We start from the raw sequence: 26,898 nt of genomic DNA, 5'->3' as shown, positions 1-26,898 counted from the left end.
CCCCGGCCCCGCCAGCTGGACCTCGAGCCGGGAGGCCCGGGGAGGCCACCGGGACCGAGAGGCGCTCCCGAGGAGGAGCGGCGGCCCCCTTCCAGCCTCCCGGCTGTTACCCTTTTAAATGTCAGCGTTCGAGGCTGGAGGGGTAGCACGAGGCAGCGGAACGGAACAGTCGGATTGGCCGCACGCCTCAGTTCTAGACGCACCTCTCCACCGAAAGGCCGTTCTGACTGGCAGGGGGAGAAAGTAAACAGAGTTGAATCACCCTCCCCGCTGGCCAATTGGAGGGGGTTTGGATTGTGACGTGATGGGATTCTGCGAAATTGTTACTGAGCAAGAGAATGCCGGAACGGTGCGGACCGGCCAGAGCAGGGGCTCAGAAGGCGTCCGCGGACTGGGGGAAAAGTGTCTCTTAGACCCCGCGCTCGGTCCGGCCCTTGCCGCGCGCGCCCGGGTGGTCGGCTGAATGTCCCGCGGCTTCGGTTCGACGGAGAGGCGGCCGAGGGCGTGTACCTCTCTTGCAGTTTCCTCTCCCAGCGCCTCGGGGGCGTTTTCAAGCGCATAAACTTGCGGCCGCCACGTGTGGCACCTTTCCAAGGGAGCCGGCTCGGAGCGGCCGGCGCGCCCGTCGGGGGGATCGCGCCGGGCGCGGAGCGCGGGCGGCGGCGAGCGAGCGGCGGCAGCGCGGCGGAGCCCGGGGCCGTGGATGCTGCGTGCGGAGGCGCTGCCGGTTACGTAAAGATGAGGGGCTGAGGTCGCCTCGCGCTCCTGCGAGTCGGAAGCGCCCCGCGCCCCCGCCCCCTTGGCCGCCGCGCCGCGCCGCGCTCGTCGTCCGAGGCCAGGGCAGGGCGAGCCGAACCTCCGCAGCCACCGCCAAGTTCGGCCGCGCCGCCGGGGCTGCTGTCGCCCGCACCATGTCCGCGGCCGCCTACATGGACTTCGTGGCTGCCCAGTGTCTGGTTTCCATTTCGAACCGCGCTGCGGTGCCGGAGCATGGGGGCGCTCCGGACGCCGAGCGACTGCGACTACCTGAGCGCGAGGTGACCAAGGAGCACGGTGACCCGGGGGACACCTGGAAGGATTACTGCACGCTGGTCACCATCGCCAAGAGCTTGTTGGACCTGAACAAGTACCGACCCATCCAGACCCCCTCGGTGTGCAGCGACAGTCTGGAGAGTCCGGATGAGGATATGGGATCCGACAGCGACGTGACCACCGAATCTGGGTCGAGTCCTTCTCACAGCCCGGAGGAGAGACAGGATCCTGGCAGCGCGCCCAGCCCGCTCTCCCTCCTCCACCCTGGAGTGGCTGCGAAGGGGAAACACGCCTCCGAAAAGAGGCACAAGTGCCCCTACAGTGGCTGTGGGAAAGTCTATGGAAAATCCTCCCATCTCAAAGCCCATTACAGAGTGCATACAGGTTAGCGGCGTCTCCCTCTCTCTCCCACCCAGCTCTGGGGTTAGTTAACCTTTGGCCGGGCGGCCTTCCTGGGCGTTAAGGACACCACGCTCGGCCTCAAGGGTGCCAACATTTTGGATGAGATGCTGTTTAACTCTTTAAATAATTGAACCGTGTAGAGACGGAAAGCTCGCTCTCTCCTTAATTGTCTCCAGCCTCTGGAAGCCATGGAGGGCATTAACCTGGCGGGCAGAGTGAGTGTCGAGGGCCAGCCCCTGTGCGTGGCTTCGCGGGGAGTGTGGTGCCGCCCTTCCCGCGCCGCCCCGCCCCCCCAGGACTCCCGCACCCCGCGACGGTGGGGCCACCCCCACCCGGGCAGACGCTGGCACTGGGGAGGTCAAGTGGCGTATCTCTTATTTGGTTCTGTGGAGGGATTGCAGCGGAATGGCCAAAACCTGGGGAGAAGGGCACACTTTACATGGAGCCTTTTAGGGATGACTAAGGACTCATTTAGCCGTATGCTTGCTACTTTTCAGGGCTTGCCAAGGTGGTTTTAAATTTGGCCAAGAGTCCCCGGGGAGGTTTAAAATAACACCGCTTCAGGCAGCACCGGAGTTTGATCAAGTGATGGGTCGGTGGGTTAACTTCATGATTAGTTGGCCTTTGTAATGAGGTTTGAGGGCTGATTTTTCGTTTCCACATGATTGGTGGCACCCTTCCCCTGAATAGTTAGGGAGGAGGTGTGGCCCTTGTCTAAGGTCAAGGCTCTGTAAAGAACACGCCTGGAGGCCTCGTGCAAGGGTGTCTCCCAGGGACAGCAGAAGGCAAGGGCTGACCCAAGGAATGTGGCCAGAAAGCCATATGCAGTACGGAACGGGGCTTGGAGGCTTAAGGGGGGAACCTCGGTCAGCCGATTCTGCTGGTTCTGTTTTAACACACTCGGAAAAAGTTGGGAAGGGTTGGGCCTTGCTATCTCACCATCTTTAGTAAGGTTCTTTTTACAACTGCTGTTCTGATAAGGAAACACAGGGCTTCATTCGTTCCATGGAACTTCTTTTCCTTCTATCCTAGGACACCATATTTAAGAGGCTGTTGGAGTTATTTAGAAAAGTATTGTCATTTTGGGGTGTAATTGTTGGTACTTTTAAGATGAGGCCCTGGGCCTGTGGTTTTAAAATGATCCTTGGTTGGTCTGCTTTGGTTTTGCTTCTTAAAAGAAAGGCCACGTAACTGCATTTCAGATTTTATTTCCTCTGGACGTCTTTCTTGTGGAGGTGGCTGCTGGCAAAGGAGTAAAGCTGAATTTCCTCCATGGTTAATGCAAAATCAGGCTTTGTTTGGGGTTGTCATCCCCAAGTTGCCACAAAACAGCAGTTTCAAGTTTGTATCTGTAAGGTTGTTGAGAGGCAGATGTGTGCCTGAGCTGGGGGATGCGACCTTTAGCGTGACTTCCCCAGGGTCAAGTAGGGGTATATTAACCCGAGGGTGTTACTCACCAACAGCTGTTGGGCGGGCCTGGCCTCGTCAGCCATGTTCCCGGAGTTCAGTTGTTCACAGGGACACTCACTGCCTGCCACCTTGAGCAAAGGCACTTTCTCCTTCAGGGAGCTGCCCAGGCGGGTAGCTGGGGAACCTGCAGTGTTTCTGTGTGAGCTACCCGACTCTTTGCGACTTAGAAAAAAAGAATCCCGGAGTTCTGAACCATTCAGCTGAGTGATCTTGTCAGGCATTTATAGAAATGGCTGCTTATGTGTGCGTGCATGCGTGGTGCTCTTTAATTCTCCATAAGGCACGTCGGCTCAGCTGTTCCAGGAGAACCTTTTACACAGTCAGGAGTGGAAAACCAAGTGAAATGTTAATCCCATTTTAAATGCTACAGTCAGTCCTTTGGAACTAGTGATATGGTGATAGCAGGTGTCTTATTTATGTTTTGGGGGCTCTGTAATACCAGGACACGGTCGAACAAAAACCTCGGCCTCTGTAAATATGGTGGGAAGCATACTCCCACGAAAGAAGGCATGTGGAAAGGATACTCTAACTAAGAGATGTGTAGGTCTTGCGCATTTGGAAGTTTCTGATACGGCTTCGAGTTAGATTGTCTCGGGGAGCGGGGAGAAACGAGGGAAGGACCTTCCTGGTTTGCTTTGGCTGGTATTCAGTCCAGGAGGTGGACAGGAGGTAGCCCTTGGAAAGTCTGCATTCTGTGAAGGTTTTAACAGCTAAAATTCCGGCCACACCCCCTTGCTCAGCGTGGCCCAGTAAGAGTCCTTCCTGCTTGCTGCTTGCTCCCCTCCCAGGGCCACGACTTCCATAGAACCAGGGGCTTGAGAAGTTGAATCATTTACAGGAAATTGCATTTGATCCAGGGCTGCTACCTCCGTAGGGTCCTAAGAGAGGAACTCGATTTGGAGTTGGGTTCTCACTTGTCCGATTGTTTCCCAGGTGTGAGAAACTTCAGCAAGTTACCAAAGAAAGAAAGAAAGAAAGAAAGAAAACTTCAGTAGGTTACTGGAATTCAAAATTTTTCAAACTAGAGGCCTGCTGCCGAATGTGCTTTGCAGATCTGTTTGGCTTGGCCAACACAGAGTTAATAAAAATGGAATCAGTTACTAACATCTAAAAATCAGAAGATTCGGCACAAATCCAGAGTTTTGGCTTCTCTGGAAAAATGGATCAATCTGACAAAACTAGGCCTGAATTCCTACCCAGCAACAACTGGCTTGAACTGATCATTCTTTAGAGGGCAGTGACCTTTATTTTAATCATTTACATCATCTCTGTTGGCATTCGAGTTTACTACCCCTTCTGTGACCCTCAGTTTCTTAATCCACTGGCTAGGGTATTACCTCTGAACCCAGAGGTTCTTGAACAAAGATTAAATAACATAGACAAAGCAGCTAATAGGATTCCATGTACAGAAAGCCCTCAAGAAATTCTGGCTCTTATTGTTTGTATGTAATAGAGAGGGCATCCTCAAAAATCAGGAACCCAGAATAAACATATTTTTAAGTAGTATGTCAGTCAGTTCACATTTCAGTTCCCATTTTTTGATACTCTGCTCAATTTGCTTTTCTTCAGTCTTTAGGTCTGATATCCTTCTCACGCAGTGTGCCTCTAAAGTGTAAGCAGTACCTCCATGGTTAATCTGGAAAATGCCACAAATACATTCCTTTTGGTTTCAAGACTTTTGGGTCTAAATACACTTTAGAAGGTATTTATGGTCATGTTTCAGCTTAACAATTAGATCCATTAGAGTTCTTGGCCTGAAAATGTATGGAGCATTTTTTTTTTTTTTAATGCAACCAATTTTAAGTTTGTCCTGGCACACCCCCCACAGACCCACACCCACATCACTGCCCTCCCCTACGTGCACAGGCACACACACGAACGTCCCCTTACAGCCCTCACACCAACACTCCCACCACCTCTGAGCACACACCCCCAACTGGCTCCACAAATACCCACTGACCCCCCAGACACTCTTGCCACACCCACGTGTCCCCAACCCTTCCGTGAACACTAAAAACAAAAAACAAAAAAACAAGTTTATCCTAAGTTTCCTGACTTTTTGGTCACCTTGAACAGTTATGGACGGTGGGATATCTTTGGGGGAAGGAAACAACCACATCCAAATTCCAGATCAAAGTCTTTAGAACCAGCTGATGTAATCAGACTCATGCTCCGTTGACATTTCAGTGATAGAAACCTTAGGTTCTATTTACTTCACACCAAGCGCAATTTTACTTTCTTTTTGGAAAGACTTAAGTCGACTCTCCCCAAATGGTGACAGTGGGTTGACTTGAGGACACTGTTTATGGGATTCTGAAAACCAGAAGGGCCAAAGTTCCAATCATCACACTTCGGTTCTACAGAAAGAGTTTTAAAAACAGTACTTTTTTTTTTTTTTTTTTAATAGAGCATAACAACATTCATGTATAACAACGAGACACGAGACTTAACAAAACTTTTCCCAAGAGTGGTTGCTTCTCTTTCTCCTTATCCCGTTTGAACGTCTTCCCAGGATACTTGAGAATATCTGGCAGAAGGCATCCGAAGAGCCCCACTGTAGAAGGTCTCCTCCAACACTGGAAATAGATTTTCTGGCCTCTTTAGGAATGTCCCTTCCCTGAGCCAGGGTGTTCCTTCCCTGAGACCAAAGTTTTAAAATTGTGCTTATACAGGTGCCCTGGCCTGTTCTGAGCCCGCTTGGAGCTTCTCCTATAATTACTGCAAAAGGTTTAGAGTCAACTGTTTGGTTCAGGAGAGTCTAATGCCATCAGAGGTATGAGAAAGGACCTATTTCCGTGACCCAGGAGACAGGCAGGCGTTCAGGGACAGGGCAAGGTCTCGCTTTGGCCACAGGCCCCACAGGCCCTAGACTAGGGGCCTTAGCTCAGAAGTGGCCTCTGGGCCAGGCCGGCCCGGCTGTTAATTTGAGCCCCTGTCCAGTCTTTGCCTCTTGCTCTTCTCTTCATAAATAGAAGGGAGGCCCTGTGTGTGTTGGTCCTTGAGGGGACATTCTCTCGGTCACGTTCTTTCCACAGGGCTCCCCCAGTGATGTGGATTGTTGGTATTTCACAACCTGACATGCTGCATCCAAAATACTTTCACAGCTTCGCCTGAGTGGGAGCTTGCAGGTCATTGTTTTTCTACCCGCCCCCCCCCCCCATTTTCTCTCTCCTAAGGAGCTTTAGACATTTTTCCCCCATAACTGTCCTCCCCTCCCGTGACATTTTAGCGCCTCAGGTGTACTACAGAGCTGTCCGCATATCGTGCCCCTTTAGAAGGCCACAAACCACTGTCATAGCTAAGACTTTTTTCACCTGCCAAAGATCCAATTTTTGCCCCCTTGGGGCGATATCCACCCTGCTTCCCAGTGAGACTGTCTAGACACAATCTCATGTATCCTGTCGGGGAAAAAAGTGACAGTCCACATTCGAGAAGAGGGCAAAAAGCTGCAAATGGCCTCTAGCTGCAGAGGATGATAGATTTCTGAGGATTCCTAGGAGGCAGTAGAGACTTTGCTTCTGGGTTTTGCAGATGAGAGGCTGAAACTTCCTCGATTCCAAGGAAGGATGGCCCGTAAGGCTGCCCAAACCCCAGCCCGCTGCTGAGACCTCACCCTGGGGACTGAGGCCTTTTGGGGGACCCAACAGCTCTTCCTTGCCAGTCCCCGAGCTGGGAAGGACCAGAGGCTGTTCCTCTTCACACCCCATGTCCTCAGGCACCCCCCTCTAGCTGTCCTAACCAAAGCAAAGTGGGGTTCCCTTAAAAACCTGCTGCTGCTGGCAGGGTTACTGTTTCACCACAGCAAATACACATGGAGTACAATTACAGGGTGAAAACCCCATTCCCCTGTTTTCCTATTTTCCTGTGGGATCTTCCATGAGCAGGGAGGAGAGGGGAGGGGACAAGCAGCTGGGCTGGTCGGGGGAAGACAGCAGAGCAAGCCCAGAGACATTTGGATGGCCACACCCCATTACCTTCAGATGTAAAGACCTGAGGGAAGTGAATCCTTGGATTCTGAACCTATGGGTCAGATTTAACACTCTTGTCTCAGTTGTCGCCGCGTATCCCAAGAACTACTCATCCTGCCAACGTCTGTGGGAAATTCCCAGATGCAACTTCCCAGGGACAACCATCTATGACACTGGGAAAGTGGCTGACCGTGGTCTTCCTTAATAAGTCCATGGAGAAGAAAAGTGGGTGGGTGGGTTCCAGTATTCACGTTTCCAAGAGCCCCTGAAGCAAGCTGGTGTGCCCTGCTTAGAGTTGGCTTTCTAGCCCCTCTATTTGGACTTCTGAATGCCTTATGATCACTAGCGTCCTTGATTTAAAAAACAACAAAAACCCACAAAAAAACAGCTTTATCATTTTCGTTAGTCCTGACTTCCAAATTTTCAGGGTTTGTTTTTTTTTTTCCCCCCTCCCCTTGCCGGTTCTCCAGCTCGGAGGGAAAGCTAGCAACATTCCAGGCCTCTGCTGCTTCCGTCCTCCCCCACATCCAACCCTCCCACCTTATCCTAGTGTTTCTCCAGCAAGCCCAGCGCCCACTGAACAACGTAAATTAGTGCCTAGTAATTGGTACAAAGGCACTTTCTGTTTCCATGCAACACACGCAAAAAGGAGGGGCAACAGGAAGGGGAAATTAAAAAAAAAAAACCCACAGATGGTTAAAAGAAAAGAAATGGGATCTTCTGCAGTGGTCTCTGAGCAGTCCTTTCTCTGGCTCCGCCCCACTCTTTGCTGGGAAGTTAGTCACAGGCCAAGGCCTAGCTCAGAGCACTTGACGGCAGCAGTTGTCTGTATCAAAAGAATAGAACTTGGAGGTTGGAAGTGACCTTGAGAGGGCATCACATCCATCGTGTGGCCTGTGTAAGAGGGTATGGCCACCCTCTCAGATACGGGGATTGTTCCATGCCAGCATGTTGGGGCCCTTGAGGGGGTTGGAAGCTCAGCCCACGGTTGTTGGGGGGCTAGCCGGCTGCCTTGACAGGCACGTGACTTTGGGCTCACGGCCGGCCAGGTCTCCGGGAACCTCGGTTTCCTCAGCAACACAAGAGGGCGCCACGTACTCTGAAGGGCTGTTTAAGACGAGTGCGGAAGGCCAGAGCATGGCCCACGTGGAGACCTTCCCTCGCTGTGAATTCTTTGCAGTGCTTTGATTTGATTCTTCCCACCTCCACCCCCACCCCCACCCCCACCACGGTCTCCTGAGAATTTCAATCTGCGGTTAACATTTTTTAAATCTTGGTTTAAAGAGCTGCTTCGCATTAGCCAAATTAACCCAGCGAAAGGGCAGAGGTGGAGTCAGCCTGGGGACCTCTGCCCTTTTATTATGGGAGCCGCGCAGTGTGAACCAGCTCACGGCCAAGTGCCAGTGAGATTTCCTACTCCGCCCTTCCCGGAGCCCTCCTGAAACTTTAATACCTTTTTGGTGCATTAAGGCCAAGAGTAAACATTTGTCTTATCCTGGCCTCAAGCAGTCCCCTCAGCAAATAATAGGACTCGCATTATTATTCATAGAGAATGCTTTCCCCTCTAAGGGAGTCAGGTGCATCCATTTTTTAGGCGTGGGATCTTACCAGCCGTTCATTTCCATTTGTGCTCAGAACCCATGTCCACGAGGGTCTACCTACAGGCTTCCCTTTGGGTCTCGGTTCATCGTGAGGTATGTGAGCCTCTGGGATCCTGGAAATGAACGTCTGAATCTGAAATCTAAAGATTCTAGAACTGCAAGACCCAGCTAGCTCACTAGCTATCTATGCCTGGGGCCAGTGGGTCTTTGCTTGTTTTTTTTTTTTTTTTTTTTTTTTTTAATATAAAATTGAGAATGATCACAGATTTGAACAGGAAAATGGAATTCGTCTCTGATTGAGCCTTTTTAAAAAATGAGGACATTCTTTACATAGATGAAAATAAAGAGACAGGAGCTTAAGCCATGCAAAATTAATGACAGGGATTTGAAATGCAGGCAGCAGTGTTTTGTTTGAAACAAAGTGTGAACATTTTTCCAAGGCAAGTCTCTGTTGTTTTGGAAGTGAATGCCTCCCAGAGTCCCAGGGGCAGGCAACGGACAAAAAAAAAAAAAAAAAAAAAAAAAAGCTTTATGGACATTTCAGAACTAGAAAGACTAGAAAGAACTGTATGGATCATCTTGGTTCAAAGAAAGAGAAAAGAAGGTTTCACCCCCTCCCTTCAGGGGGCCAGCTCCGATGGGATGGAGGTAGTCAGAAGAGTAGGTGGGAGACCAGTCCATCCTAGAGAGTTAGCATGCAGGGCAGCTCCAGGAGGGGGCTCTCCTGCAGTAGGGAGAGCAGAGCATGGGCTTCGGGGCCTTTAGACCTGGGCTTGAGTCCCGCCTCTGCCACTCTGGTACAGCGAAAACTCTCTGAGCCTCAGTTTTCCCATCTATAAAATGGGTTTCAGTGATTCTATCCTCATGAAATTGCTCTGCAAGTTAAATCACATGAGGTATTTAAAACATTTCAGACACTGTCTCCACACATCAAGAATTATAATTAAAAAATAATTTAGGGGGCACCTGGGTGGCTCAGTCAGTTAAGTGTCTGACCTTTGGTTTCAGCTCTGGCCATAATATTGTGGTTTGTGAGATCTAACCCCGTGGGAGGCTCCGTGCTGACTGCACAGATTCTTTGGGATTCTTTGGCATTCTCTCTGTCTCCCTCTCTCTCTCTGCCCCTCTCAACCCTCCCCGCACATTCTCTCTCTCTCTCTCTCCCCTTCTCTCAAAATAAACTTAATAAAAATAAAATGTATTGAAAAAGTAAAAAAATAAGTTACAGGTATTGCCCAGAAGCCCTGGATGTTCCTAGAATTTTTGTTTACAATTCCAGATCTGTCCAGCAGCAGGTCATTTATTTGAATAATACTTATTTCTTGAGCGACCGCTCCACCCGTAGAGCTGGGCTACATGCAGAAAGCAGGCACTGCCAATGTTGTGAATAACAGCAATAGTAGAAAATTATTAATATTAGTAGTAGTCCTATTAGTAATAATATCAGTAATAGCAGTAACATCCAGCATTTATTATATACCAACTTCTAAGCCAAATAGTTTACATGCATTGTCCTGTATAAACTCACAGAAGTCCTATGAGATAGGAAAGTACTCTTACTCCCATTTTATAGGAGGAATTAGAGTTGGAGTTAGTTACCTTAGCCCCAAGGTTACTCTGGAATTTTCCTAGCATGTTTCTAGCTGCTGGAGTCACGCCCGAATTGTTCACTTGGACCCCGGGGGCTTCCTTCCACCGGTGGGAAGCAACCCTGTGTTTTGCATGGCTCTCCTGAACTTGGCTCCAAAGCTACCAGTGGTTAGCTCTCTACTCTTGTGTTCTGACTCTGGCTCATGGATGATATTTGTGAACGTTGGTTAGAAATATCTGTAGAAATCTTGGACTCTGACCAGACCTATCCTATACTTTCCAGTAGTTATTCAGAGCCTTCTTCCTTCCAATGGAAAAAGAACCTCGTCCTGGGTCTGCAGCTGTCTTAGGACTCTTGGTCACAAACAACAGAATCCAATCTTGGTCTGGCTCGATAAAAAATAAAATTTGACGGGTTCAAATTGCCAACACATCTGGGGTAGCTCTAGTTTCTGGTATCTCTGGATTCGACTACTCAGTGTCTAGCTCCCTCCCTGGCTCAGCCCTGCTGTCCTCTGCTTTGGCTTCATCCGTGTGCAGCCTGTCTCTGGACGGCGGTAAGGTGGCCATCAGCAGACTCCCATCCTGCCAATTCAGCAAGCCCTGTGGAAGGAAAGTTCTCCTTCCCGAATGATTCCAGCAAAAGTCACAGGCTTCAATCTTCACAGTGGAGTCAGAACCTTGTGTCTGTCCCTGAACTCAATCAAGCTTTGGGGTGTGGGGTTACTCCCCACCCCGAAATCACATAGACTTAGAGTGGGGAAGGGGTGGTTTCCAAAAGGAAATTCAAGGTGTGCTATTTAGTACCCAAAAGAGGCAATGCATGCCAGACAGGCAAAACCAACAGATACCCACTCTGTCTGCCCACGTAGAACTATAGACAGGATGGTCCAAAGAGCAGAAGTTTGACAAAATGAGGGACAGATTAGTATGACAGCACTTTTTTCCCCTCCTCTTTGAACAGAAAGGACTCTGAACTGTCTCTGGAATTCATCCTAAAAGATAGGCCACCAGTGCATGTACTAAATGGTCTTTGCAGGAAATAGGTTATTTCAACATGTTATTTCACGTGCTCAGGCTCATACCTGTATGTCCTCTTCTCTGGATATTCTAGAAGCCAGTACCCAAAGCCTCTCGTGGAATAAGGTTAACAGCAGCAGTGTGATAAGCAGAGCCATTTGCTTGGTCTGAATTCCAGCCGTCTGTCTGTTTTAATGCCCAGAGAAATGAGTTGTGCTTACGTGAACGTTTGTCACCCTGTGTGTTAATAGATAAAGGCCCCATCTTTACAAAGATGGGCTGTTTATACGACAGTTCCCGTTGGGATTCAGGAGTCTATTCAGCGTGTGATGCCCAACAAAAACACCATAATAAATTGTAAGAGGCAAAAATTAGCTCTTAAAAATAACTTACAAAAAACACATAAAAATGACTTAAATCCCTATGCTGCCATAATTCTACGGTAGTTTTGTACCACTGCTGTTCTAACGAAAATAAGCAGAAAGAGCTGGCTTCCTCTCTTTCGTGTCATAAATCTTACCAGTGGCCAGCCACCAGAGGCTTGTCTGGTGTGCATTATCCCTCTGAAGGCAGGGTGGTGGGGGGCAGGAGGGGGTCCCCAGCATACAGAAACGTGGGCTCTCCCCCTCTAACCTGAGTTATTTCTTCCCGAGGAAGATGTGGGGGGAGTCGGGCAGGGGGACTCCTTGGGGAAGTTCGGATGGCTGAGTCCCTCCAAGCTTTGTGGTCACCAAACACCAAGCAATATGATTTTTTTTTATTTTGAAAGAGAGAGAGAGAGAGAGAGAGAGCATGAGCAGGGGAGGGGCAGAGAGAGAGGGAGAGAGAGAGAATCCCAGGCAGGCTTCATGCTGTCAGCACAGAGCCCAGTGGAGGGCTCAAACCCACAGAACCGTGAGATTATGACCTGAGCCACATTCAAGTGTCAGACTCTTAACTGACTGAGCCACCCAGGGGCCCAGGCAATATGAATTAATGGCTCACTCCATTAAAGCTTGAAAAATGATTTGACAGTGGCCCACATGGCCTGTGGTCATCGCAGCCCTCCTGTGGGGCCGGCAGTGTCCTACAGTGGTTGAGCCCAGGGACAAGAGGCTGACAACAGTGCCACAGCATCACTAGGCCCCCTGAGTCGTGGCGAGTGCCACAGCCTGGCTGGCAGGTAGACCAGACAGTTTTCTAACAAGACGGCAGTCTCATCTCCTGTATTTTTTGTCGCCGGCCCATGGTATTCTCCGAGATCCGGCCCTCTGGATAGCGGCCACTCCAGACCGGAAACTGTGGATGCCACATGATTTCACCTAAGTGCACAAACGGAAAGGTTATCTTTGTGTCCGCTAAGGATGCCGAAAGTCTCAGGGGCCCTTCCAAAGTGCCTGTGTGCACTGGGCACGAATTCCCCACTAAAACCCGGGGTGTGCACAGTGTAACTGTCCGCAGTCAGAACTGGGTTCTCGAGCCCACCCTCACCCCCACCCATCTGTGCTGTTGGTTGAGAAATTTCCTCTTGATCCTATTCAGCGTGTCTCCATCACTTCTCTATTGAATGGTGTTCTTCTTTGGGTAAGTGTTTGCAAAATCAGAGTTGTCTCTCCCTCTCCCTTTGCCTTTCTTTCTCCTGGGAGTGATCTAGCATTTGGTCGGTAAGAGGCCCACCTCTTTTTTTGGCATCTTGGCATCAGGAAAGGGCTGTCGATGTTGCACACCGTCCGCTGAGCACCGTCCTTTGACCTGGGTGGTCTCCCCTGGGGTGTCATGCTCTAGCTTGGGTCTTGGTCCTCATGCACGGGCATCCTCTGCTGAAGAGGATCGCTGTACAATGGCTGCAGGTGATAGATCCTTGCATTCTGTGACTAAGGACCCCTGTGGCCTTCTCCCAACTGTGGGGTCGTGGGCCTGATCCCTCAGGTGTCCTGGCCTGTGGGGACCTTCCAGAGGGGCTGGTGTGGGCAGCAGTGGTTAGCCCCCTTGGGACTGCCCACCCCTGTTATTAGCAGAATAGAGAATGCGGGGCACTTCTTAGAGACCTCTACTTCTGTTCTCCAAACTCAGCCCCTCCAGCCTCTCTGTATAGCTCAGGTCTTGGTAGGAAGCACTGGCCAATCAAGAGACTTTAAATTTAAGGACTTCAAGGTCTGCTTTCCATTTTTCAGACCCTATTTTGAAACTTAAAGCTCAGCAGCACTTACTTGTTTTAAACCCCTAAATGCCTGCCCCCCACCCCCACCCCTGCCCCTCAAGCCAATCCAGCTGGAAGGAAGAGCCCAGGAATAAGAGAATGAGAGAATCACGTACTAGAAGGCTCTCTCTGCCTTGAGTTAGCGCCTTTGCTCTTGTGTTGCATCCAATCTTGTCTTGTGCTCCAAACCGAAGGAGGAATTTGAAAACCGGTTCTCAGGGCCCCTGGGTGGCTCAGTCAGTTGAGTGTCCGACTTCGGCTCGGGTCATGATCTCACGGTCTGTGAGTTCGAGCCCCACGTCATGCTCTGTGCTGACAGCTCAGAGCCTGGAGCCTGCTTCGGGTTCTGTGTCTCCGTCTCTCTCTGCCCCTCCCCTGCTCATGCTCTGTCTCTCTCTCTGTCAAAAATAAAAATAAACATTTAAAAAATAAAGGAAAGGAAAGGGAAGAAAAGAAAAGAAAAGAAAAGAAAAGAAAAGAAAAGAAAAGAAAAGAAAAGAAAAGAAAAGAAAAGAAAAAACCGGTTCTCATCTCTGGGCAAGTAATCTGCCCTGAGTCAGTGTGATCTGAAACATGACAGGTTTGAATTCGATGGTTACAAAAGTCACCCAGAATGCAAAGATTCAAGGATCTGTGTTCTCAGGATAGTTTTGCCATTAAACACTTACATCCTGTTCGATGTTTAGTGGGTTCATTTATTAGTTCTCTTTCCCACAAACAACTGGGCAGAAGCGGTGTGCTCTGGGATGGCAGGAAGGATGTGGGCATGGGAACCAGCAGATCTGGGCCTGGACCTCGGTGTATGTGGTTGTGGGGAGGTCACTCCACCTGTGCCGATGCAGAGTTGCTGAGATCGGGACTGTATCACCGAGATGCCGGGACATACCTTTTGCCTAGAGTCCCGAATCTGTTGTGTGCCGTCTCCACGTCTGAGGTCCCAGCGCGTGAGCTGTCTGACAGATCAGTTGAGGCTGGGGACACACACACAATATTCGGACGGGCTTGCTTCCTGGACGCCAACACATTGCATTGAAGAAGTGCCGTGTGACAGATGTTACAGACACACTTCCCAGTTCAGAACCTAAAGAATGAGGCAAGCCTCCCTCCACAGAAAAACACAGGGGCCGGGAAGTAAAATCTCACATTCAGACTCTAAAATGACTCTGTGGTAGCAACAAATAAAATATAAAAAGAAACCAGATCACAAGAGGGATTCAAAGAGGGGCCGAGAGCAAATGGCAGTATGATGGGATGGCATTCGGGCAGGATCATGCTTCTAGGCCTGGTCAAGTGCTTTTGTGTTTTCAGAACATCTACATATGCATATGTAGGTAGCAATATTTTCTGGAGCAAACAAGAGGCTTTTGGTTTCTTGATTTTTGAGGTCATAATTAATTGGAACGATTTACGCAGGGAAGCATAGAATTGTCTACTCCCAAAGATGGCCTACATACCTCCTCTGTCAAGTCCATGGGCACTTCCACCCTTGGTGGTAGCACACAAGAAAAACAATAGAGCAAAGGCTCCCATCTTATACCCACAAGTCAACTTGACTCTCCCGTGGGGAATGAGGACAGATGATAGTGGACAACTGGATGGGGGTGCCGAAGGCCTGGGATCTGGGCAGGTCTGTGTGGGTATGCGGCCAGCCAGTCTCACCCATGAACCCTGTATTGGACCCCGGGCTTTGTACCTCTGCACACGCTCACTGCCCTGCTTCCCAACAAACTCACCCCTCCGTGGGGCAGCCTTACCATTACTGTCCTATTAACACTGCATCGGAGGGGCCTTCTCGTCTGTCCTTGGAGGGCAGTTTTCCCTTCATATATAGAAAAGGGAGGAGAGGAGGGGATGAAGGAAGAGTGAGAAAAAACACACGAAGTACGTTCTGAAAGTTTCTCACTTTCTAACAATTTGAGAAGGAAACAATGATCCTTCTTACTTTGGTCTCGGACACGGGAGTGTTAATTTCTCAATAGAAAATAAATACCCGGCCCCCACTTCTCCAGGTAGAATATATTCTTGATCAAAGATCCACCCATTTGTGGAAACATTTAAACTCAAATGCATGCTTCCTTTGTTTTCTGTTGACTTTTTTCTGACTTTGTCTCATAAATTTGTACTTAACTGTTTACAAAAATAATCAGAAAATACTGGAAAATTACAGAAAGAAAATGTTATTCTTTATCCTCCCCTCCCCGCCCCACCTGTAGATAGCTACTGCTCCTATTTTGTGTATAGTCTTCGAGGATTTTTTCTCTCCATAGATGTTCCATATACCTATACAGCAGATAATACTCTGTCCTTTTCACTTAGTGGTGTATTGCTAACATTTTTCCATTTCATTCTGTAATGATCTAGTATCTTTGTAACAAGTACATATTATCCCACCTTATGGATACACTATAATGTATCAAACCCGTTCTTTATTGTCAGACATTTAAGTTGTTACCAAGTTTTAGCTTTTATGAACAATGCTGGTATCCCTGTATACTTCCGTGTTCTTTATTATTACCAAAAATAATTCCTAGATGAATACATTGCCAAATAGCACTAGATCAGTTATAAGTCCCACTCATGCAGTAAAAGGTCAGTTTCCTGATGCCTCCATCAGCAATAGGTCTGTGAACACACTTCTTTACATTTTCACCAGCCTGATGTGTATTTCATTGGAGTCTTAATTGGCATGTTTTGGTTACTTGTGAGATTGAATATATTGCCATATATTTACTTATTGGCCATTGGTAGGTCTTATTTTATTAATTACTTGTTTGCATCTTTGCCCAATTTTATTAAATTGGGTTATTAATTTTGATTTCTCAGTGTCCATTTCATATTACGGATTTTAACTTTTTGTCTTATGCTGGAATTTCCTTTACTAGTTCAGTGTTCTGGCTCTTAAAATTTTTCACCTATATATATTTTTACTATGCAGAAGTTTAAAATTTTTTATTGTATCTCAAAACTATGCTTCAAATAGGATTTTGCCTTTGGTTTCGTATTTATACAGTCTTCTCCCCACTTCAGGATTCTAAAAATAGTCGCCTATATTTTCTCTCACCTCTGCAGTTTTATTTTTTACATTTATGTATAGAGCTCGTTTGGAATTTATTGAAGAGAAAGGTATGAGGCAGGGATCCAGATTTAATGTTTTTAACCAGATGTCTATTCCATTTATTGAATTAAACATTCATTTCTCCACTAATTTGAAAGACCCCCATCCCTGTCGAGTCTTGGGTTTATTTTCAGACTTGACTCTGTTCCACTGATTCGTCTTTTCCTGTGCTGGTCTCGTGCTATCTCAATTATTGCAGCTTTAATCATACATTTTAATCACTGGTATTGCAAGTGCTCACTTATTGTTGTTCTATTGCAAAATTTTCTTGGCGAGTTGAGTGTATTTAGTCTTCCAAATTAACTTTAGAATAATTTTGTCAGGTTCACGAGAAAAGAATTTCTATGGTACGTGTTACATTCATAGATGAATCTGCACAGAATTGCCACATTCACACCATTGAGTCCTACCATCGAAGAACATGAGAAATGTTCCAATATTCATTTTCCTTTATATCAGAGTTTTATGATTTTCTTCATGCAGGTCCTGAACTTTTAGCGTAGGCTTATCCTGATTGGCTGTGGTTAGCATGTAAGAAAACCATTGTTCTTTCGTATACTTACACCTGTGAATGCATTTTTAATTTATATTAGTTTTTTGGTTATTGTTCTGAGACTTCCCAGATAGAAAGTTGTATCAGCTATAAATAATTCTGATTCGACCTTCTCTTTCCAGTGATTTACGTCTTATTTTGTTATCTAATTGTGCTCACTCACTTTTCCTAAACAACATTAAGTAGCTATAATGATGGGGCAGTGTCCATCCATGCCTTGAGCTTGACTTTAATAGAATGCTACCTTTATTTTACTATTGACCTTGCTAGGAAAAGGTTTCAGATCTATATTTTTTATCCTGTTAAGGAATCATTCTATTTTCCTAAAAGCTTTTTATTAGGGATGGATGTTGAATTTTATCAAACGCCATTTTGCATTTTTCAAGAGATTCTGTGTGTGAGGGTAGGAGCGGATGTATTAGTCCGCTCAAACAGGGAACCATATCAATATGATTTTCTAATATCAAATTATCCTTTTATCTCTGGAATCCTACTTGCTTTTTTCGATCAAAAAACACTACTTTTTCCTGAAGAAGTGGCCCTGATTTTGTATATCCGCGAGAAGCTGTGTTTCTTCATTGGCATTTTTAGAGATCCCTTCTGGTTTTACTAGATGGAGTTACGTTTGTCAGAAGCAATTGGGAGGTTCAGAGTTTGTACTTTTAACCTTCCTGCTTTAGCCCATTTTAGGTCCTTCTGTGGCATTGTGGAAGGGAAGGAGAACCAGGTGGGAAAGCAGTGCGTTGAGAGCAGGGGTCTCCTGGACCCCAGGCCAGTACCCCAGGGGCAGCCTGTCTGAACTCAGGGGAGCCTGGAGGGGGGTTGAGTATAGCCAGTTAGCAGTCCTCCCACTGTAGTCTTTCTCCCTCTGTATGGAGAACTCCCCACTTGGCTTGTCGACTAATCACGAAGTGGGGTGGAGGCTCTGTCCTTTGTGCTAAGCAGGCAAGCACGTAGCCAGCAGGCTCTACTCCACTTCTCTTGAACCCATTGGAGGCCCAGGAGCCTTCTGGAGGCCTGACCTGCCTCTGCAAAGGAAGTCTTTTACACACCAGGTGCAGTATTCAGTAGCCGTTCTGATCAAGTTTATTTTATACTCTGAGCGGAGTCTGTCAGCGAGAGGTGCTTAGCGCGTTGCTGAAAGGGGAGGGGAGTGGTGTATAAATAATGAGAACGCAGAGGAACTTGTGCTGTTAACAGCTCTGCTCCAGTAAAGCAAGAGTTTATTGTGTCACTGCCTTTGGCTATGTTTTCCTGTAAAGGCCAGAAATAAAACACTAGTACATGTCTGTTCCTTTTCCACAACCCCCCTGGAGGATGGTAGCTCGCTCATTAATACTAAAGACAAGTTTAAAGATTCTTTAATTGATAGTTGCTTTGCCATATGATTCGTTCTGTGTGAAGAAGGCTACCTGTTCTTTGTGGGCCTTAGCGCTGAGCTGAAAGAAAGGCCTGATTTGATTTCCCCTTGGCTGCAAGATGACAGGCAGGCCTCTCTTCTCTGCCCACCATCTCTGGTCCCATGCAGCCTTAAATTCTGTTCCTTCTCTACCTACGATTTCTCCATTCCATACTTTCTTAGGTGCAAAACGTGTATCATTTTCTGGATGATACCTTATTATGTGTCTATTATTAGCTAACTGGCTGAAATGTATCCCAAAGTAGGTTGTGTGCAAACTCTTCACTGGGTTAAAGAGGTAGGTGGTTTCAAAGGGATACAAATTGTAAGTCTCCAAGAAGAATCCAGGCTTCCTGCACGCAAGCATTGTTTGACTGGCACAGTGTTTTATAAAGTGTTGAATGTGAATGCCTTTGAGGGGACAAAGAGCCGTCCATGGATTCCACTACAATCCATGTTCTAATACACCTGGCATTTCACCCATTTTTATTTTTTTAATTTTTTAAAAATGTTTATTTATTCTTGAGAGAGACAGAGTATGAGCAGAGGAGGGGCAGAGAGAGAGGGAGATACAGAATCCAAAGCAGGCTCCAGGCTCTGAGCTGTCAGCACAGAGCCCAACGCGGGCTCGAACTCATGAACCATGAGATCATGCCCTGAGCTGAAGTCAGACACTTAACCGACTGAGCCACCCAGGCGCGCGCCACACCCATTTTTATTATGTGTCTGACTCCTGAAGATGTTTGGATTTGCAAACTCTGGTGCACACCAGCTACAAGTTCAGATTTTCAGACTGAGATCATGTGTCCGCCCACTGTCTACGAGTGACCAGATAGCAAATATTTTAGACTTCATGGGCCATACAGTCTCAGTTGCAACCATGTGAGACTGCTGTTATAGTGAAAAAGCAGCCGGAGATAATAATACAGAAACAAATGAGCATGGTTCTGGCCTAATAAACTTTGTATATGGACGTGAAAATTTGAATCCCATCAAAGTTTCTCCTATCCCAGAATATTATTATTCTTTTGATTTTTTCCTCCCAACTATTTGGTAAAAACCAAATAGAAGAATGGTGTTTATACCATTTTTAGCTCATGGAATTTTACAAAAATAGATGGTAGGTCAGATTTGGCCTGTGGGCTGTAGTTTGCTAAACCCCTGATTTAGATCACTGACCAAAAATCTCCTAATGTTTTTCCAAGGGATCCAAGAAGAATCAAAATGATCCTGGAGCCTTTACACTAGGAAGTCACTGACAAGTAGATCTTTTTTTAAATGCTTAGAAACTGTAAGGTTGAATTATACAAGTAATATGAGTCTAACAAACGCTGCTGTTGGCTCTGATTTGCTCTGGGCTCACTAGGTGGTCCCCTCTTCTCTGCAACAGGGATAAAGATGCTAGGTCAATGGCAGCATCTGGGTTAGAAGGAAGAGAGCAGTCACGTGGTGACAACCATGGAGGGCAGTGAAGACAGGGTAGGCATAAGCTAGACCAAAGGTGAATTCAATGGGAAGGGACTCTGATTACACTTGAAACATACGTGAATTGTGAATTGTAAGCATAAATGCTTGTAAGTTCTGTACTTCCAGCCGATTCAGGCTTCATGACAATTTTCCATTGAGTATCGCTTCCACAAAGCCATCTTCCTAAAACAGGAGGAGGGCCTTCTTTCTTTTCCAATCCAGCCCACAGCAGAGACGTCTTCTGATCCATTTTTCCCCACAGTGGACACAGATCCTTTCCAATAAATTAACCTCCTCTCCTGACTCACTTGAAAGCAACATGTGCCAGTGAGTAAGCTAACCCACATTACCACTCCTCCGAGAAAATCCCTCCAATGAGTTTTTGTCCTAACAAGCACTGAGAAAACACTGAGCTTTTCCTTTCGGTCGCTTCCCTCACCACCAAATCATAAAGCAGTGGAGAGAACAGCTCCCGGACGGAGAGATAAGAGAGGGTTGTTCACTTTGGTCTCGGTTGGTTTGCTTTTTATAGTTATAAAATTCATTGCTGTGTGAATTCTGACCCTTTGTTGTATATGTTAACAGAACATATTTAAGAGAACATCTCTCCCATAGACCCCTCACGGGATTAAGAGGACTTGGTGGCCGTCTCATTCTGCAACAGGCAGAAGTTGTCTCCCCCCAGCGATCCGGGAACTTCTGAGCAGGCTTTGGTCATGTGAGCGATCTGGAGGATGAACAGACTCAGCTCTGCACACACACATGCACACATATACGTAGCATGCGCGTGGGCAGTTACTCAATGCACGGCAGTATAAACAGCACACGACCACACATGATGTTGTCCTTGTCCTAGGAGGCTCAACCTTGCTGGGCTGTGGCAAACTGCATTCCACCTTCTGTTCCAAAGTTCTGAACCGGGTAGGATGCCGTTGGGTCCAGCAGAAGACGCGAAAGTGTAGTTTTGGATTCCACGTCGTTGAGTGTTTCAGAGGGTTTGGGTTTGAAGCGAGGTTTCTTTTTGTTTTGTTTTGGGGGGTTGGGGGCCCTCCTGGAGACTTCGAGCATCCTCATGCCTCATTCACCCCAGCACCCGTGTCCACCTTGGTTCGGCATTCGCTGGTTTGCTCTTGTCTTGTGCTGCTGTGGCTTTTCAGCCCCCGGCTCCGTGGGGATTTACACACAGACCCACATATAACGAATCTACTTACACAGATTCGTTGTGCCCATGCCGGGCTTCCCATAAGAACAAGGAGGTCGCACAGGGTGTGAGGACCATTGTTCTGCGGGGAGACTAGCAAATAAAACCTTAGCCATGTGGAAATTGTCACAAAGCTGACAGAGGTTTGGTTTTGTGGTTATTATCAGTATGTCTACATCTCTGGCACCGGGTAGGAGAAGCTGGCCCGGGGGGAGGGGAAGGATGAATAATATTTGGATGACTCAGATGCACCACTCTGGACAGCTCTCGGCCAGGAAGGTGGGGACGGGAGTGAGAAAACATGTACTCTTCTGGAGAGTTCTGTGGAGGGCAGGAGCCTGTAGCCCTGGGTCTGTGAAGCATCCACTTTGGGCTCTGCTAGAAGGAGGTGAGAAGCAGGCAGGCAGGCGCGCTCACAAGAGGAGCACACAACACTCTCGTCTTAAACAGCTCATTCTGCCTTTGTGCTTGCGCGCAACCCGGGCAAATGTGGGCACAGGCCCTCTCCTGCCATTCCCGGGCCAGGAGGTCGCCTGCTCACATCTGGAGGGTGAGGCTTCGCTGCATTTTTGGTGCGATGTGCAGACAATATGCTGAATCTGAGGAAAGCGACCACAAGGGGGGTGGGAGGGGCGCCCTGGAAACACCTGGCAGGTGTTAAAAGCCTGTTTCCCCATCTGTGAAATGGGCCACCTCCGCGGGGAGTCCTGTGAGCATTCAGTGAGTTAACTCACGCAGAGCCCTTCTCTTTTAACAGTTTAGAATGAGGTTCATTGTTCTATGGAAGAAACTGGGATTGTTGAGTCTAAACAAGAGATCAGAAAAAGACACGATAGCTGTCTTCGGACACCCAAAGGAGGGAACACACAGCTGTTTTGTGTTAAAGCAATAGGACTTAAAGCGAGGCCTTTTGCACGGAAGCAGATTTCATGTCCCTGAAAGTGTTCCTGGCCGAGGTGCTCAGGAGCAAGCCAGCTTTCCTGTTGGGGGCGGGGAGGGGGCTGTCACCAGGCTTGGGGACATAGACGCTGGGTGGCCAGGGCACTCAGCAGCTGGAGGGGGGTCGCAGCTCCGGGTGGGGGGCTGGTTGGACGTGCGGCCTGAGGTCCACAGTGCGGGCCTGAGGTCCATAGTGCTTGGCACAGTGCCAAGAGCTGAGGGTTTTGATTCTGGGAGAGAACCTGAGCAACCGAATAAGAATGTCCAAGGCTCTCAGGGATCCCTGGGGCATAAAATAGCAAGTTCACGTGCTCCGAGAAGACGCTTCTCGGAACCTTCTCGGAACCGTCTGCTCGGTGCCCCCCGGGGCGGGCGGCTTAATGCCGGTCCCAAGGCAGTCACTGTCTGAGGTCCCGGGGGTCCCCCCTGCGCGTCCCGGGGGTGGGGAGGGGCGGCTGGGAGCGCGCACTCCTGGGATGTGCTGTGTCACCGCGCCCTGTCTTGCCTCCCTTCTCGCAGGTGAGCGGCCCTTCCCCTGCACGTGGCCAGACTGCCTTAAAAAGTTCTCGCGCTCGGACGAGCTGACGCGCCACTACCGGACGCACACGGGCGAGAAGCAGTTCCGCTGTCCCCTGTGCGAGAAGCGCTTCATGAGGAGCGACCACCTCACCAAGCACGCCCGGCGCCACACCGAGTTCCACCCCAGTATGATCAAGCGCTCCAAAAAGGCGCTGGCCAACCCCTTGTGAGGGCCGGGCGCGCCCGCCGGACAGGACTGTCACCTCCCCTCCCCCCAGCACCCTCCCAACCCCGCCACCACCACCCCGCCCTTCCACCCCGGGAGGGGCGCGCCCGCCCCCCCCCCCCCAATCACCGCCCCGCGGTCACACCCTCCGCCCCCTGTCCCCCGCCTGGTTTTCTAAAAAGCACAGCGTAGCCTGAGATCAAAGTCCACACTTGGTCCCCAAGCAGAGGCACTCTGACCGTCTCTGACTGTTGGAGGGAAGGCAAATGCTTTTTTTTCTTTCTCTCTCTCTCTCTCTCTCTCTCTCTCTCTCCTTTATTTTTTGGGGGGGTGGGGTGGGGGGCGGAGGGGGGCGGGGGGAGGGGGGATAAGGCCAGGAGCGGGGTAGACTTTTAAAGATTCAACACTGGTGTACATATGTCGGACTGGGTGAGCTGACCTGTGGCATCACACAGTGATCCTGGGCCCTTCCTGCTTGCTGTCTCTCAGAGTTGTTTTCTTACCCTCTTCGATGTAATGACGAGTGTGCTTCGGTTTCTTTAGCAAAACCACTCTCTTGAATCACGTTAACCTTTGAGACAAAGAACAACCAGCCGCCCACCCACCCACCCACCCACCACGCCATAGCACAGCTGTCTTTACGCAAGCAAGAGCGCACCTATTCCAGCATGATCTGTCATCTAAAGACTCGAAAACAAAACAAAACAAAAAAAAGTTACTTATAGTCAATGGGTAAGCAGTCTGAATTCATACTAATCAAGACAAACCTTCAAAAGGTTACACTAAGTACAGAACTTTGAAACCTTGCTTTGTATGACTCGTACTTTTTGAACATAAGCTGCACTTTTATTTTCTTAATGCAGAGGATGAAGAAGTTCAGTACATGCTTTAAGGATAGAAGCAGACATTCTGTTTGGAACCACGTTATAATCTGCTTTTTTTTATTTTTTATTTTTTATTATTATTATTTTTTTTACAGTATACACATTTCCCTATGAAATCATGGCAGAGATGTGAGGGCAGAATATATACAACAGATGCTGAAGGAGAAGGAGGGTAGTATTTTTGTTTTTTTAATTTCAAAAAGAACAAACAGAATTTTAACTCTATTAACTTTTCCAAATTTTCCGATCCTTTTAGTTAACGTCATCTTATTGTTCTAATGCCACGAAGGGAGAGGGTTTTGACTCTGTTGGGTTTTATTTGAGTGGGTGCATGACCTTAAGTTGCTCTGGAAACACCTATTTTGTGGAGAAAAGATTTGTCGGTCTCCTTCCCATGTTCCCACAAACTCCCATTAACAGGTGCAAGAGTTGTGTGAAAGGAAAAGGGAGCTGACCTGTGAAAAGAAAAGCACATCCCTGTGAGGAGTGAGTCCCGAGGGAAAACACCCTGATGATTTCCAAGGTGACTTCACAACTGTCCCTTTTGGAGAACGAAAGGCACACTTCCATACGTACGAAGGAAAACACATCACTGTATCTTTTCCATCAGAAGCCTCACCACTATATATGTCTTGTATCCAGGTGTCTACAATGGCCTAAACCACTGCATCCGTAATCCGCCATTTACCTGCAAACTTAATTTTGGCCGTCACGTGGCCAGAAAAATGAACTGTTTTCATAGCTAAGAAGAAACCTCAAGTAGGGGAGTCAGCTGTGATCGTGGGAGAAATGTTTACATTTTCTTTTGTCAGAAATCGTGCTTTTCTGGCAATTTTATCTGATATTTCAAACAGGGAGCTCCGGTGCACTCTCGTGGATACGTGTGCTATGAGATGTGTCACGCAAACGCAGGGTGCCTCCCTGTCCGCGAACTTGTTACTTCACCTGACAGTTTAGAACCAGTGTGGGTTCCTACAGCCGGCGTGGGTCACGGCTGACTCCGACGTCCAATCCAATAGCCATCACTAGCATGGTGTGTTTTATTTTTGTTTGTTTCACCAATGTAGTCGTATTAGTAGTTCTGTAAAGAGAACTGCTTTTAACATTAGGGACTGGGAACGGTCCATTGAGATAAAAAGGAAAGTGTTTTCTCACGGGAAAACATGTCAGGAAAAATAAAGAACACTTTCTACCTCTGTTTCAGATTTTTGAAACGCTTATTTTAAACCAAATTTTAATTTCTGTGTCCAAAATGAGTTTTAAGGACATCTGTTCTCCCATATGAAATAGGTTAGGCTGTCTCTTTCTTAACTGAGCTCATGGAATGTTTCTGCCTGTGACCCTCTACAGGCTGCCTTTTAGTGAGTGAGGAGTTTGGGGTTGCCTAGCAACCTGCTAACTTGGACAAACTCATCTTCCCCCTCGCAGAAAGAAATGAAGGAAAACCAAGCAAAGTCAGTGAAAGACAATCTTTGTAGTTTCAGGAGTAAATCTATATGTGGCTTTCGTCCAGCACTTACTTAGGCGGATATAAATGCAGCAACTTGTTTTAAAAAAAAAAAAAAAATTGCACAATTTACTTCCCAAAAAAAGTTGTTACTTGCCTTTTCAAGTTGTTGAAGAACACACATTTGATATTCTCTTACATGTTATAGTAACGTAACGTATAAACTCAAGGCTTTTTATTCTTCGTGATAAATCCTGTTTTAACATGCCACAAAACAGGAACCAGCATTCTAATTAGATTTACTATATCAAGATATGGTTCAAATAGGACTACTACAGTTCATTGAACACTCAAACTATGAAGGAATTACTTTTTATATTAAAAAGACCATGGATTTAACGTATAAAAATCCAAATGCAGGATAGTAATTTTTGTTTACTTTTTTAACCAAACTGAATTTTTCGAAAGACTGTTGCAGGTGTTTAAAAAGAAAGAAACGTCGTTTTATCTAATACTGTAAGTAATTGTCATATTTTGGAAAATTTAATAGTTTTAGAGTTACGATAACTCCTCTCCTTGGTTAGAAAAGAAGAAAGCCCTTCACCACTGTGGAATGATGCCCCAGCTTTAAGGTCTAACTCTACATCATGCTTCTTTTGAGAATTACATTTGGTAGTCATATTACAGGAATTGATTAGTTGTCAGTTTGCAGGTAGATTTCGCACAGCGCCCATCACTCTGGATAGATTGAGATGTTCTTTCACAACAGATGAATGATCTGTAACACTGTAAGATACTGATCTTTACAACTGTTTAATCAGTTTTATTTTTGTACAGTATTAGTGACCTAAGTTATTTTGCTGTCCCGTTTTTGTAAATCAAATGAAATTATAAAAGAGGATTCTGACAGTTGGTATTTTGTACATATGTATATATGTTGTCCAAATAAAAGTAATAAATGACAAAGACTGAATTGTCCCGGCCAGTACCTGTTGTAAAAGGGGCGTATCTTGTTCTAATGCAGGTTACCCCTTTAACGTGCACTCACGGGATTTTTATGGTAAGTGCAAAGATGATTTTACTCTATGTCTTTCAACTTGCGTGGTATTTATATAGACCTGGGTATATTTACTATTCACGGACCTCTGAGGAAGTACACAGAATGTAGGCTGCTTGAACTCGCTGTATTATACTGGAGGGAGAATGTTTATGTTTTTAGGTAAATCACTTAAAGAGGCTTATAAAAGCTCACAACCATGCTGGGGTGGGCTAGGAACTGGTCAGAGAATGTTAGTGACTCAGATTCTGCTCCTGAGAGGTGATATTGATGAGAACACACAAGACGGGGTCTCAAAGGTGGGACAGTAGAACCATTAAGGCAAACGAAGATGAACACCAAAGTGTGTGTGTGTGTGTGTGTGTGTGAGAGAGAGAGAGGGAGAGAGAGAGTTATTTATAAACGTATACTAGCTCACTATAATTTATTAAGCTCTTATCATCTGGTGGTCATAGTGCCAAGTGCTTAGGTGTTTTTTCTCATTTAATCCAGATAGTAGCTCTGTACAGCTCCTTACAGTCAATACTGTTGTTGTCCACATATTTCAGATGAGGAAATTGAGGGTCAGATAACTTGCTAAAAGACACACGTAGTAAGTGGTATAGACAGTATTGGATCTGCTGAATCCAATTCTCCATCATTCTATGCCTGCATCAGGGTAGTGGGATTTACTGAGAGTCATTTTCATTTGACCCATTTTATTGAGCACCTATTTAATGCCAGGCATGATCATCACTGAGGACACAAAGGTGGAAAAATAAAAGCGTTCAAGGGGTTTATATGTCCATGGATGGAAACACAGAAACAACATTTCTGTATAATTTGAGAT

The 26,898-nt window shown here is 47.1% G+C and overlaps 1 protein-coding gene across 2 annotated transcripts; it reads left to right on the top strand.

Annotated features, from left to right (window-relative positions):
- The first annotated feature begins 11 nt into the window (after positions 1-11).
- On the top strand, positions 12-25,980 carry KLF9 (KLF transcription factor 9). Of its 2 annotated transcripts, XR_009603177.3 has the most exons (3): positions 12-1,416; positions 22,456-23,413; positions 23,661-25,980. XR_009603177.3 is itself a non-coding variant. In XM_060610087.3 (2 exons), the coding sequence occupies exons 1-2, from the start codon at positions 912-914 to the stop codon at positions 22,683-22,685; spliced, it is 735 nt and encodes a 244-aa protein (XP_060466070.1). In that variant the 5' UTR covers positions 12-911; the 3' UTR covers positions 22,686-25,980. The 2 variants fall into 2 exon arrangements, 1 of the variants encoding a protein (XP_060466070.1); XM_060610087.3 differs by having other exon boundaries at positions 22,456-25,980.
- The last annotated feature ends 918 nt before the right edge of the window (positions 25,981-26,898 follow it).

The sequence above is a fragment of the Panthera onca genome, chromosome D4 (genome assembly GCF_046562875.1).
Source record: "Panthera onca isolate mPanOnc1 chromosome D4, mPanOnc1 haplotype 2, whole genome shotgun sequence".
NCBI classification, from domain to species: Eukaryota; Metazoa; Chordata; class Mammalia; order Carnivora; family Felidae; genus Panthera; species Panthera onca.
The sequence above is the reverse complement of the archived record's forward strand: the minus strand, read 5'-3'. Positions and strand labels throughout refer to the sequence as shown.

What these genes read in the sequence shown, in the direction of transcription:
- KLF9 (XM_060610087.3), top strand. Translation starts at nt 912, where the DNA reads ATGTCCGCGGCCGCCTACATGGACTTCGTGGCTGCCCAGTGTCTGGTT. An exon ending in CCATTACAGAGTGCATACAG is followed by an intron (nt 1,417 to 22,455) that starts GTTAGCGGCGTC and finishes CCCTTCTCGCAG; the next exon opens with GTGAGCGGCCCTTCCCCTGC.